The sequence below is a fragment of the Sinohyriopsis cumingii genome, chromosome 2 (genome assembly GCF_028554795.1).
Source record: "Sinohyriopsis cumingii isolate HCF-2022 chromosome 2, ASM2855479v2, whole genome shotgun sequence".
NCBI lineage: Eukaryota > Metazoa > Mollusca > Bivalvia > Unionida > Unionidae > Sinohyriopsis > Sinohyriopsis cumingii.
In genome coordinates, this window is record NC_142962.1 from 30,901,010 (window position 1) to 30,915,450 (window position 14,441).

At 36.0% G+C, this 14,441-nt stretch overlaps 1 protein-coding gene across 1 annotated transcript in view; it reads right to left on the reverse strand.

Annotated features, from left to right (window-relative positions):
• Positions 1-616: 616 nt before the first annotated feature.
• LOC149804565 (N-acetylated-alpha-linked acidic dipeptidase 2-like) overlaps positions 617-14,441 on the reverse strand; it is a 29,879-nt gene continuing 16,054 nt past the window's right edge. The window contains exons 8-17 of the mRNA XM_089941522.1: positions 9,748-9,867; positions 9,320-9,405; positions 8,156-8,219; positions 5,906-6,071; positions 5,603-5,693; positions 3,593-3,682; positions 2,704-2,869; positions 2,502-2,583; positions 1,792-1,884; positions 617-1,067 (exon numbers count right to left, since the gene is read on the reverse strand). Coding sequence (XP_089797648.1) covers positions 860-1,067; positions 1,792-1,884; positions 2,502-2,583; positions 2,704-2,869; positions 3,593-3,682; positions 5,603-5,693; positions 5,906-6,071; positions 8,156-8,219; positions 9,320-9,405; positions 9,748-9,867 — 1,166 coding nt within the window. The 3' untranslated portion in view covers positions 617-859. The remainder of the gene's footprint in view (positions 1,068-1,791; positions 1,885-2,501; positions 2,584-2,703; positions 2,870-3,592; positions 3,683-5,602; positions 5,694-5,905; positions 6,072-8,155; positions 8,220-9,319; positions 9,406-9,747; positions 9,868-14,441) is intronic.

Below are 14,441 nucleotides of genomic sequence, written 5' to 3' on the forward strand. Positions count from 1 at the left end.
GGAAGCCTCTGACAGATTCATCGCGCTGTAACGTCCAAGGATTTAACTAACACCTCAGCGGATTCCTGGCTACGATTTAATATTGGTGGCTCAGTCGTTCGTCGAATCTGACTACATAATTCCAAAACCCGCATTGGACTTGTTCAGCTACTTGTTTCGTATTCATTGGAATCTCGCGACTGACGTCCTGGAGCGCAGCTTCCACGGGAATATTCACGTATTTGAAGTCCGCCTAGATGGCGTACGGGACTTTCATTTTGATTAAGATAGATAGATAGATAGATAGATAGACCACTGTGCTATGCTCTGTGAAATGGTCTTGAGGAAAAATCAGCCAAGACAGTGACAGGCAGAAAACCGTGCCATGCTCTGTTAAATGATCTTGAGGGAACATGAATCAAGATAGTGACAGGCAATAAGCATTGTGACATGCTCTGTTGGCTTTGTAAGTTGAAACCATGTTGAGATAATGCTAATCACATTTACTGGATGTGTTCGAAAATTGAAATCACCAGTGGAATGTTTCTGACTGACAAACCCAACCTGGCAGATGGTGGCTGATGAGGGTGAGGATGGGGATGATACTTTAAAGGGTTAATTAAAAACGAAATCGATATTACAATCAAATTTATTGGTGGTAACTGTGTGTGACGAGAGATCAGGGTGTTGCAAATAAGGGGGAGCACTGTGTATATGTCTGGAGATTTTCCTGACAAATTATGACCTTGAATATCTAGAGAATATTTGAACATAAACGTGATTACATTGCTTATTTTATGTAATTCTATCTCATACTCTTCAAGAGTTCTTGGCGATAGCAGAAAGTCAGGGCAAAACCCAGAAACTTGCAGGATATGCCCTAGTAGCTGTACATAAAATGTGTTACATCTCTCAATGTGGATGCTGCCGACTGGATTGTGAACAGGATGACAGAATAATGGTGTTTCACGATCTCCCATCTTTCAGCTTTGTTAGGAGCTTTGTCAATTTCAAACAATCCATCAATCAGGCCTGGGAAAATGCTCCCAGCATAGGTATTCACGCTACTCTGTGCAAGCAGAATATGCCTGGAAAAAGAAATACAATTTAAATACTTCTCTTTATCATACTATTTAAAATATAAATAAATACTTTGGGAAATTTTGAATAAGGTTCTCCTTATTATTCGTCTTTACATATGCATTTTTCTAATTCAGTGCAAGTCATACCTATGAAAAATGACTAGGAGTACAGCAGAATTAAAAATCATGCAAATTGCTTGTAGAAGAAGAAAAACCAACATGGAATCATATTGAACGTTTCCCTACTTTCATTTAGAAGTATTTGAAATATACAAAATAAGATGATTATGTGTTGAGGAGACTGAAATGAAAAACAATGAAAACTGGATTTGACTAACTTGCCACCACCCTCCCTACACACCTTCGCACCAACCTACCTAGTTGACAGTGAACTGTCACAAAGCACATATATAGTTGACAGTAAACTGTCCCAAGGGTCCTACCTAAATGACAGTGAACTGTCTCAAAGGGCCTACCTAAGTGGCAGAGAACTATCACAAAGGGCTTACCTAAGTGGTAATGAACTATAATGAAAGGCCTACCTAAATGCACTGAACTGTCACACGGATCAACTTTCGGATTTGTCTGCACGAAAGTGTAAGCATTATATATTAAATTTGACATGGAATTTGAGTGTGACAGATGGAAAATGACCACGACTGAGAGACCGAGGATGCAAGAATGCTTAGAAGAAAGAAAAATGATAATAGAGAGAGATAGAAAAAATTGCCTTTTCAATCGCCTTCCCGGTAGCCCGGCAGGGTCCAGAAATGCTCTATCCAAATTCATCAACTGATCATTGATCATTCTTACTGCAAGTGGACTGGATGGGTGAAGAAGATAAGAATTACAAATAGATTCACTGACCTTGGGTAGACTTTTCCACTTACCCTTATACATGTCATAATCAGAAATCGAACCGGGAATAAAAAAAGATGCAAAACATATGTTTACTACTTCACTATCCACAATGTTGATTTCCTTCACTAACGAGTGCACCATATGCAAACACCTACACCTTCATAAGCACATGAAATGCGTGCATGGGATTGAATAAATTGTGGCTCATTTATTCCTACCCTTTTATTTTTCAAGGGTGAGAATTTATACGAAATTTGTTTAGGTATATGGCTCTAGGAAGCATGATTTTGTCTCAGAAGTTTACACAGTGTAAAAATGATTTAAATAAGAAAGTTGTCAAACTATAATCAATATTCTCACAGTCCCATTAATGTAAGATTCATGTTTAATCAAACTTTAAATAGTGGGCTTTTATTGTCATTTTACATCCCACCCTTCTTTAGGGCATCATCCTTATCGTCCAATAATATATGTGCCATTTAAAAAAAAATGTACGACAAGATAATCTAAGATTGGTTCCTTCCGAATGTAATAAACAAGATGAGGTGGTCTTTTTTTGAGAAAAGGTCTATCACTTACTCGTTTTTGTTGACAGCGCCAAGGTTGTGTTGAAAATTATCAACTTCGGTAGAGAAATTTCGTACCGCAATCTCCAACAAATCTGCAAAAATATCTTTAATTTAGTACTTTCATTTGGGTCGGTATAGAGAGAGAGAGAGAGAGAGAGAGAGAGAGAGAGAGAGAGAGAGAGAGAGATGAAAAGGCAATAATTGATACATACGCGTATTTATTCCATTATCCAATAACGTCATGTTATAATTCTTCAGTAGTGTCTGAGTGAGCTCTTGAAGTGTCCGAGAGTAATCGGACACGTTGAAAGGAATGATGACCGTGTCCGCCAGATTCCGTGCCATTTCAGCCCAAATCTGGCCCACAGCTCTATGATACTGAAATATACAAAACAATATTTTATAATTCCAGCCAGTTCTTACATCGATTATAAACTTCTGTCAATTAAATATATTCCAGGTAAAATGGAATTTATCAAACGCATATGTAAAAAATTAATATGAATCCATCAGCTAAAACCAAAAGTGTAATATTTCAAAATTATTTACCAAATTTGCATTTTTATTTTCCTTTTAACGAATAACAAGCAATATAATAAATATTAATTAGAAACTACTCATGTACAAGTTATCAACAATCATCACCGGGGAAAAATAAATGTGATAAAAGCTGACGCAAGTTCGATGAAGTTGGGTAAAATTTGGAAGTCTGTCTTACGGTTTTTTTATGTTTCTAGTACATAACCAGATTACCGAGAAATATATTAGCTTCTAAAGAAATTTTGCTTGACTTTCAGTTGTTGGCAAAATGTGAGAAATTTTAAATATCTCCGTAGCAACAATAAATTCAGTTTATGATAACTTTTTTTCTTATTGGAATGTCTTTGTACTGCTACAGAACTCACACCTGGATATGTAAAAACGTTGAAATGCAGACAATAACTGAGGAAAATGTATATCTTTGCTGTGACAGGATATTATATGCCAAGTTATGTTTTTTAATTGGCCAGTTGGCTAAAAGGGATGGGTACCATATTCTACCCGTGCTGATATTATTATTATTATTATTATTATTATTAGTAATAGTAGTAGTAGTAGTACCTTAAATTCTTGATCTACCAGATGTTTGACTGCATAGAATGTTTCATATACCGAGTGATACAATGGATATGACGAGATATGAAATCGCTTCTGTGAAAACAAAAAACAAAATCGCTTCTGTGAAAACAAACAACATAACAGGCAATAAGGTAATCTAACTACCCACCCATCAATTTATCTCTGTTTATCTATCTATCTATCTATCTATCTATCTATCTATCTATCTATCTGTCTGTTTGTCTATATGTCACATACACGAACTATCTTCCTGCATGAGTACAAGCACATGCATGCATACTATATTATTTGTCAGATTTTATGATAAAATAATTCTGTATTCTACAATTTCCACCTAGCATTTTAATGACAGGTGTATTTAATTAAAAAAATAAAAACATATAAGGGGCTTAAAAGAGAATGTCATTATACATACATACATACATACATACATTATCAAAAGGCAAACGAAAACAAATATCCATTTATTTTAACATCCAAACACTTTGTTCTTGCATCGAAATCCCTCTCCTCAAAAGATTAGAGGAAATATTTTCGTAAAGCCCTGGCATCAAATTGGTAATTAAGTTGAATGGTCAATATGCAGCACATTATGTCCAAACTTATATTCTGATAAATTCAAGAAAATTTAGCATTGATTTCAGTTATTTACATTGGCAATTAAAGTTGTTGGTACTTTAATGATGGACAATGCAACATTAATTATCACAATATAGGTTAGCAATTAACGCAGCTAGCACTTGAATAACAGCTAATGTAGCATTGACTGCAACAATAAAGATAGCAACTGAAACCTCAGTTTCAATGAGCAGAACTGTTAAAACATGCTACTGTTTCTTGAAAATCATAAAAACATATTGATCTCACTTGATGTATATGCATATCTTACTTTGACGGCTGTATTAACAGAAAATGTACCGCTCCTGTGGCCATGTGGTTAGAGCGTCGGCCTCGGAAGCGGAGGTCGTGGGTTCGAACCCTGGTTGAGTCATACCAAAAACTTACAAAAATGGCACTAACAGCTGCCTCGCTAGGCGCTCAGCATAAGAGGTTAGTGTTAGGACTGGTCGGCCTGGTGTCAGGATAATGTGACTAGGTGGGACATCATGCTACATGTCTGCGGCATGATGCCTCAGTGCTAGACATCACTATAAACTGCCACACTGCAGACATCGAAGCGATATGACTGAAACAATTGTTAAAGCTACGTTAAAAATCATAATCTCTCTCTCTCTCTCTCTCTCTCTCTCTCTCTCAGAGAAAATGCAAATGATAATAACACAAAAGGTGCATACGAAAATCATAGTTGAAAATCTGAAGTATGCATGTGCATAAAAGTGACTACGATCTTTAAAAGAATTTACAATTTAAATTTATTCTTTGAGGGGAATGTGTGTATACGGTATGTTCGTAATATCTAATGAGATACAATGTTTGTGTTTTTATTTTAATTTTGTCATCTTTCGTTATTATGAGCGGTTGTTTGGATAATCATATTCTCAGCATAATCATGTGATATCATCAACAAAACATTGGTTTAAATTTCTTTAATCCATGTTCTAATGGTCAGAATTGACGTTACCTTTTTCATATTCTTACAATAAATGTATGACATTTTACTGCTGTTTTTATTTTTAAGTTTATCTCCGCATTTCCTTGTTCTCCTGCATATACCAGTGGAGGAGTTTGATTTGGTTTGGTGTTTTACATCACAGGTACATTATTTATTGCATAGGCAATTGAAGTAAAGTGCTTGCCGAACAATACACCACAGCGGTAGAGTGATTTCGTTTTGAGCATGATTTTGGATTTCAATGTGAATAATACGTATTGGATGACTGCTGTTGATAAAAGTTTGTTAGGGACTCAAAATGGCGGCGAAAGGTAAGCGATTGTTGCATTGTGGGCATTTGCGTACACAATCGTGACGTCTGTGAAAACAACCCATTGTATGTGCTAACGTTTGTGTTTTTCTTAAAACGTAGTACTTACCCTATCATAGGTATAGCATATGTCGACAATAGGTACACCAAGCCTGTCACGAAAACCAGCATAGTCACTTCCAGAACCCGGAAGTTCAATTCTGCAATGCATGAATGTCTTGTGTTATAAAGAAACATTCAAGGCAAATAATCGTAAGCTTCGTCACACACACACACACGCACACACACACACATACACACACACAGTGGATGCATATATATGCACACACAAACACAATGAGATATGTATTTTGATTGTTGGCTGGTCCTGTTTAGCATTCAATAATATGAGAACAATTTATGCCATACTTACTTTGGTCGATCTTTATCCTCATTTGGCAAATAGTGCATCCATGTGTCATATACTGTTTTTCTGCCTAAGCTAATCTCTGTATCATTTGGATTTGGAACTCTTTTGGCTGCTTCATAGGTGATGTGAAAGAGCAGTGGTGTTCCTTCTCCTCGTAGTGTAGCATTACCTAGGATTGAGAAATTTACACCAAAAAATATAACTTCATCTTTTCCCTTTAATAACGCATATTTATCAGACATTAAATAAGTTTCTATCCAAATTTTAAATTTTGGATTCGAAAACAAATGCATTGATTTTATTCTGGCAAATTTCTGATCTTGCAATACATCGCAAACATTTAAAGCATGACAAATAAATTCATTTAATGCCTTTTCTAACATGACAATGTACCACAAAAACTTAAAAATTAAAATTCATAAAAATTAGATTAATGGTTTGTAGTTTACTCAGTTAAATACATCTCTACACATAACCATCGTTCCGTCTAAGCGAATGGTAGATGTGTGCTCTATGCACGCTGCATTGTGCAAGCATTACGGCGATTTGAGCAAAATTTTTAGATCTTCGTCGATTGCGATGCGCGGGTATGTATGAGCATCTGCGCGGCTGCGCGCGCGCAGTTTACAGGGAACGTTGTCCATAACCCTATCCACATTATAGTGATGAACTCAATACTACATCAAAGTACAAGACTATTTTCATCCAGCTGCATGTGAAAAATGGAAAATAATTCTTACACAAGTCGGAAAAGTACAATGATTGACTGGCATATTCATTTTCATAGAATGCCTGTTGTATGTACACCAAGTATCACAAAAATCCATCGGTAGCCACAACTGCCCAGGGATTAAGGCTTTTGATTCGTCACCAAAACGACGTGGCTTCATTTTCCGACATCGGATAAGTCCAAGTGGGCCACCATGATGTCTTTGGATGAGGCACTTTACCCGACATGCCGTAGCATGATATATCCTATATTTTTTGCTGTACCATAAAACGGAAACAAACCATTCAACCTACTAAATCAATTAGCAATTGACAGAGTAATTACCATCAAAAGATTTGTCATATACTGCATCCATCTATATCTATCTGTAATTCAAGAACGGCAAGAAGATTAAAAATAATCGTGGGAGTGCAGTGATTGGTCGATTTGCACATTTTCAGACAATTCTCATAATATGAATCAAATATCACATAAATTCATAAAAACTCATCACTAAGTTCGCACAGTTCTGACATTTATTGCATCCAATGTAATGTATGTGAAGAAAGTGCAGTAACTCCGAAAAGTATGATAGTAGACATGTTAACATGTACATCTTCATTTTCTGATGATAACTATGTTATGTAGAAAGCTTCAAAAAAAGCTGCTAAAACATTGCTAGATTGCGCCTTGTACAACATCAAGTAATAAGTAAATAAAAAGGACAATACATTTTATTAAAATCACGGAACAAAGCTGTTTTCAATCTGTGTACCTTCAGATTATGACCAAACGAAGTATCAAGTTTCACAGCGATCCATCACAGACAGCAAAACAACTTGTGTTCACTATATTCTATCAGACACTGTATTCAAGTGCATAAACTTTTACGAAAATCGTTTGCGCAAAATGCTTTGTCCATATGCGTATGTTTAGACGTTGACGATAATATGTACAGAGTTTCACAGTAATACATTGAAAACTGAGACTAACAGTGTTCATATGATTACGTTAATCACTACATCCAGCTGCAAGTCATTATGGGCAATAATGAGTAACTCTAAAAAGATGTGCATTTCCAGGTAAAGACCATACAATTCACCATTCTGCACAATGACACAGCAAAAGCTGAAAAAACTATTTGCACTCAAACGATTGACATGCACTGCATTCAACTAATAACAAAAAGGGCAATACCAAAACGTGCTTGGGTACAGCGATTTGATTGGCTGATATGCATATTTGCAGATGATAACCATAACATGCTCTGTGTTTCATGGCTATACACGGACTAGTTGCATTCTTAAAATTCTGTCAGATACTGAACCATCTGTATGTATAAAGGCAGTAACCCGTATAAAATATTACGGGAGAACAGTGATTTGTCAATATGCGCATTTTCAGGTAATTTCCATAAATATTTATTTAATTTATGGGAAATTACTATCAACTACAGATTCAGTTGTGTTCACAAGATCGTGTGACAGGGCGTAGGACAGATGAACGGACGGACCGACACAAGTGCATTATGCTAATCAACATACCTTGGACTGCAATGTCAACATTCAAGTAGCCAACAGCTCTAGTACCAATACTTTTTGTGTATTGCTGAAATTCATAAAAGGAAGTCATATTAAAATAGTGTATGATTGCACACATTGTACTGATTCTATGTATAAAATTTAAACATCGAAGTAAAATGAGTCATTTAGTACGTCTCTAAGCTTTGAACATTGATATTCTGAGAAAAATGACTATCCTCTCAGATGAACGAAGAACATAAATTGTTTAGTATGTTCGTACTGTCATAATCTCCCTCTTTTCTAAATCTACCCAATTCATTTAGTACAAACATTTAATACGGCCTGACTATTTTATTTAAAATGGTTGGCAAAATTGATATTGTGACCATTTGGATTTGTATATGATACATGGATTCCACATAATACTATGTCTCAATTTATTTTGTTGCCTCAGCCTGTTGCAGTTATAAACAGATTTTCCAAAACTATATACTAAATGAGAATAATATCTCACAAAATTAGGAACAAGTAAGGCCAGTCCAGCATGTTCAGTGTCAAAGGGTTGAACTAGCTTGTCGTATAATTGATTGGCTTCATGATGATTTATACAATCGATGAAAAAAATCCTTAAAACATTTAAGATAATTTAAGCAAATTAGTATAAATGTAACTAAACCTTGATTCAAACTTTATATGTCTATAAACTCCAAAGGGCAAGCGAACTGTCGCAGAATGATTTGTCTTAGATTGATAATATTTTTGCAAAGAATTAAGAGAATCTATCAAGAGTTTGAGTAAATATAAGCAAATTTAAAAACGATCTTTCAGAATTTTCTCCATCGCCTAATACCGCACATCTTACAATCAATCCAACTTGCTACATGTCTATCGGAAATTACATGTTTCATTTTGACTGACATAATGTGACAGGTCAGTTCATCTACAACTTGGTTACAATTTAAGGGATGTGAATGTGCTTTACGCCTCCTATGGCAACGCATACAGAATTACTAATCAATTGGTGATCGAAATTCAGGTTTGCTTAAATAAACGGCGATATACAAATGCATCTTATTAGTCCATGACCAGTTTGTCATAAAAAAGATCATCACAGGTACATAGTCACGTCTTTATATATCAAAAGCTAATGTGAATTTTTAGCCGATTCAGTTTTTGTATACTAACTTCAACCCATTCAGTTGAACCAACGAGTCCGTATTCTTCCGCGCCCCAACTGCAAAATAGTATAGATCTGCGTGGTCTCCAGTTTTCTGAAGGAAAAAATAAAAACGGTTACAGTAAAGTATAAACGTTCAGATTAATTGAACGATCAATACATTCAATAATGCAACAGTAGTGTGGTCATGGATGCTTGTGTAGCTATTAAGCCATTTTTTGTTAAAGATATGTTCTATGTGAGATTAGTAAAGGAGACATCACAGACGAGAATCTGCAAAGATCAGTAAAATTATTATTATATATATACTGGTTTAAATATACTGGTCTAATTCTGCATAAACATACAAAAAATTGTAAGAAAGGTTATCCAAAAGTCAATGACTGAAGAGGCAAAAAACATAAAAGTTGAAAATACAAAACATTTAAAAACTAACTCGTTTTCTTAATTTGTCCCATTGCCCGTGCAATTTCCATCATAACTGCAGTTCCACTTGAGGGGTCAATTGCACCAAAGACCCATGCATCACGATGGTTTCCAATTATCACATATCTATCTGAAATATTTTTAAAAAACTTCGGTTATTCATAAAAATATTATCTGATATATTACCAATGATCTTAACGTACTTACTGTCACAAAATAATTGTACCGTTTCAAGAATATTTGGCAAACGCTTTCTAAATTATGAAAACTTGTATGATTATGTTTGATATGATGTACCTAGGTAGGTATTAAAAATACATACACAATACTAAACTGAGATAATATGTTAAGATAAAGCTAACTTACAATAATGTAAAAGACTGTTTCGACAGCTGCTCTGAACATAACGCTAATGCAACGTACAGGTTACTCTTATTACATGAGCCAGTTGGCGTGGTCGCTACCACCCCGGGGGACGGAGGCTCGTAATGATGTTTGACAAGATTTAAAAATTAGATGATAGTTTCGCATAACGATGTGCCTATATATCACCACATTTTTAACCACGCATCCGAATTAGCGTGTAGCTAGATTTTGACAATCGTTTTGCATGGTCTGAATATCAATGTCCTAAAAACGTTGTTTTGGTTAACTCGGAAATTTTAAATAAGGCGCTAAGATCGTCAAGCACATTTTCTGGCCAGTGTAAGAAGAAACAGTCCATTATATTCACTGGTTTGCTACTGGCAGTCTCTCTATTTGATTGTATTCTAATTCATTTTCCAAAAACTCGTTTTTATGCTAAAAACTAAGTTAAAAGTAAATCTAAATTTCTCCTCTCTTTTTATAAACTCTTCTTAGTGCATTGTGTATTAAGTAACATAACGGTCAATTTACGACATTTTGTAATTTCTAGGTGCTGTATTAATGAGTTTCTGATAGAACAGTGTACCTTTACTCGCATTTCCTTTTCAGTGAGAAAGTGCATCACTAGTATACTAATACTCTACAAATGCTAGCTTGATACATCTATTTATCTAATGCAAATATCTTCTTATGCACTATTTGCTCATTTGAAAAATGACAAAAGTTAATCCCGAAGTTTTGAATAGGTATGTATCCTATACTATATGCACATATCAACTTTATTTTCTTGAAGATTTGCATTCATGGTGTATCTTGATTAACTGCATCTTCTTTTTGTTTATGTAACTTGGTGGTTGTGAAGTAAACGTATAAGTTCTTTAGTAGTATGTCTGTAGATTCCAGTTTCAAACCGAAAGAAACAAAATCTCACATATCTCGTCACATTCAGTGTATATTTAATAAAGTTTCAACAAAGACGGAATCAGAGGGCAACGTATCAAGTCCGCAAACTGTGAATCATGGGCAACATTGATATGGGCTGCTCAGATAAGGAATCACGTCTCAGTTCTAGACATTGCTAAAGGTTTGAAACAAAGGGATACCCTAGATGTTCTACAACATGAAATTGATATTTGCCATGATGAAAATCTTGAAGAATCGGGAAAACAGATAAATAATGGTATGCCAACATCTTCGACTGAGCAAATATCACACCATCCGCAATTCTTTGTCAAGTCATGGTAAGTGATTTCATAATATTGCCTTCATGACCTTTGCATTGATCCAAACATCAAGCTACAAGGCTGAATAAGTCGAATTCTGAAGCCAAGATGTACCATCGTTTAGTTTGAGTGCACAAGTGTATATATGATGAGACTGGCCAGAAGGAATTCATCTCCTGAATGACAAGTAGCAGATGACACGGTTTCCTAATTTCTGGAAGAAGTAAATGACTGGATGAAAATCTCTGCCAAAGAAGTATTAGAATGATATAGATCCCAGACTTTGTAGAGGTACAAGAACTTTGGAAGAGATTCTCATAACATCATCATGGCAATGGGTATCTGATAGCATTTTGTATGTCATAAGGATGTGGTTGAAGATGTCCAACCGGTCTTGCAGAGTGCCGTCTGAGAAGGCAACTGGCAGTTACACCTCAAACGATCCCCAGTCCCTTGGTGTTTTGCTTATAACAAAGTGAACTGGACTAGATTATTTCCAGCCTTCGATTTCAGGATGTCAATGCTTCCAGTGGAACACCCTGATGTATACCGTAGCTTGGTGTATGGATACGTCTCTGATATTCAGACTCCATATAGTCTAGCAAGGTTCAGCCTTAAATCAGGTGATGTGGTGAGATATTGCATCTCATGAGAGAAATGGTGCAGGATACACAAGAGATTATATCTTTTTCAATGCAGACCTGCACATAGAAATAGTTGAAAATATGACCTTGCAGTGTCAGCAGTAATAAAGCTAATTCAAAGCTTGACAAAACTAATTTGCTGTGATTAGTATCATATTCACAGTAAAATCAGCTCATCGGTAACGGGCCTCTAATATGACAAAATCATATGAAGTCCGGAAGAAACGTTATATCGCTTTCAAAATTGAGATACATGAAAACATCACGCTAATGAAGAAATTCCATGACGGTATGAAAATGAGCAAACTGAAACCTTCAGCAATATGTGCAAGAAGAAGGAGGTGAAGAGCAATGGCAGGGCCATCATTGTGCAACCAGACAGCGAAATCTTTAGTCACATCGTTGTGTTAGCATCGCGCCGAAGCCTTCAGAAATCGGGTGTTTCCTCCCATCTTTTGAGACATTTTGCATGGACTTTGAATCGCTTCAAACGACCAACAAAGCTATTTAGGCCACATGTCTACAGATCAAGGTTGCATCATATGCAGGAGTGCCAAATCTGTCTGCCACGTTGATTGATGTAATGAATCTTTTCCAAGTGGTGGCTAACGATGAAGTGAACTTTTATGAAGAGCCATATTAGTACTGTCCGTGGCTCTATGTAAATCAGGAGTCAACAAATATATATGGTGATGGACATATATCAGGAAACATAAAGAAAGTCGCAAACATGATCATAGGGAAAGAGCATGAACCTCATCTACAGAGCATCACAGCCTCACAAAATGTCAGGTAGGGAAAAAAAATTCTGAGTCAAGTCTCAATAAGCCTCATCCATTTTAGATTAATAAGTGGAAGAAAGTAAATTACACTGAAAGGCTTTAGGATAAAGTGCTCTTTTCAAGTTCTAAAGACAAATGCTACATCAAAAAACAAACTGAAAGTAGCCAGGAGGTGACCGTTCTCAAGAAAGCACTAGAGGAAACAGACATGCAGATAACGCTGCTAACAAGGGTTACCAAGTAGTTGATATAACCTCAAAAGACACTGATGTGTTTGTGATATTCTTGACATTTTATGATTGCTTCGGGGCCCCATGGTTCCAGAACGTTAGCAGGAAAGCATTAACAAGAGTCCTTGACATTGAGAAAATAGCTGCTCTTGGTACAGATGTTTGTCGGATCCTGGTATCATGCACGCGTTTACAGAACGCCTCAGAATCAGTACATTTGCTGAAAAATGGAAAACTAAGTGTTCTCAAAATCCTGAGTGCCAGCAGACAGGTTCATGACGTCTTCTTACAGTTAGGGGATGAATGTAGTCTGTCTGAGAAAATAAAAGCAATCTGGAGCTCACATGCCTTCCTAATGCAGCAAAATCAATTACAGTGGAAACAAATGGATTGAGATATCACATATTCTGAAAACATATACGTGAGACTGAGAATTTGAGAGTCAATAACTGCACACACAGAGACTACTTAAACAAACACATGTATAATCTAGATCTATTTGCCTGTAACTATCACCGGAGCTACAAATTGCCAAATTGTGTCTGTTTGGCAAAAGGTCTTGCGCTTACATGTGCAGACTTACTGACTGACAATCTATCAAAAAGGGTATAAAGTGATGACAGTTAACCTGAAAAAGAGATAGATGATGATGATCGTGGTTTCTAAGGCATTGTTGCACAAACTGTTCTTCATTAAAGTGCTCTGCTCTCGCCTTTGTACTGTATTTTAAGGAATAAAGTTAAACCTGCAAAGAGATATTGATGAATCGCTCCATATAGCCAACCGAGTTTTGAATTGATTACTGGTGACACTTTAAGAAATTAAAGGATCCAAAAGAAAAGAGCTTTTATTTCTGGTTAGGGGATTTCTTCACTGAATGAGACGATTCTAGCTAAACTTTAAAATCTTACAGAACCAAAGGGAGATGTATACGAAGATCGCAACAATATAAACTGCATGCATCTTTTTGGTATTACTAATTACAGATCTAGCATGTCACTTTTAAATGTATGCCTATCTATCTATCTATCTATCTATCTATCTATCTATCTATCTATCTATCTATCGCATTTTCCTGTGTAAAGTTATGATATTTCAGTGCCGTCTTCATTGACCCATTTTCTTGTGTAAAGTTATGATAATTCAGTGCCGTCTTCACTGACCCATTTTCCTGTGTAAACTTATAATACTTCAGTACCGTCTTCACTGACCATTTTCCCTGTGTAAACTTCTGATACTTCAGTGCCGTCTTCACTGACCCATTTTCCTGTGTAAACCTCTGATACTTCAGTGCCGTCTTCACTGACACATTTTCCTGTGTAAACCTCTAATACTTCAGTGCCATCATCACTGACCCATTTTCATGTGTAAACTTCTGATACTTTAGTGCCGTCTTCACTGACCATTTTCCTGTGTAAACTTATGATACTTCAATGCCGTCCTCACTGACCCATTTTCA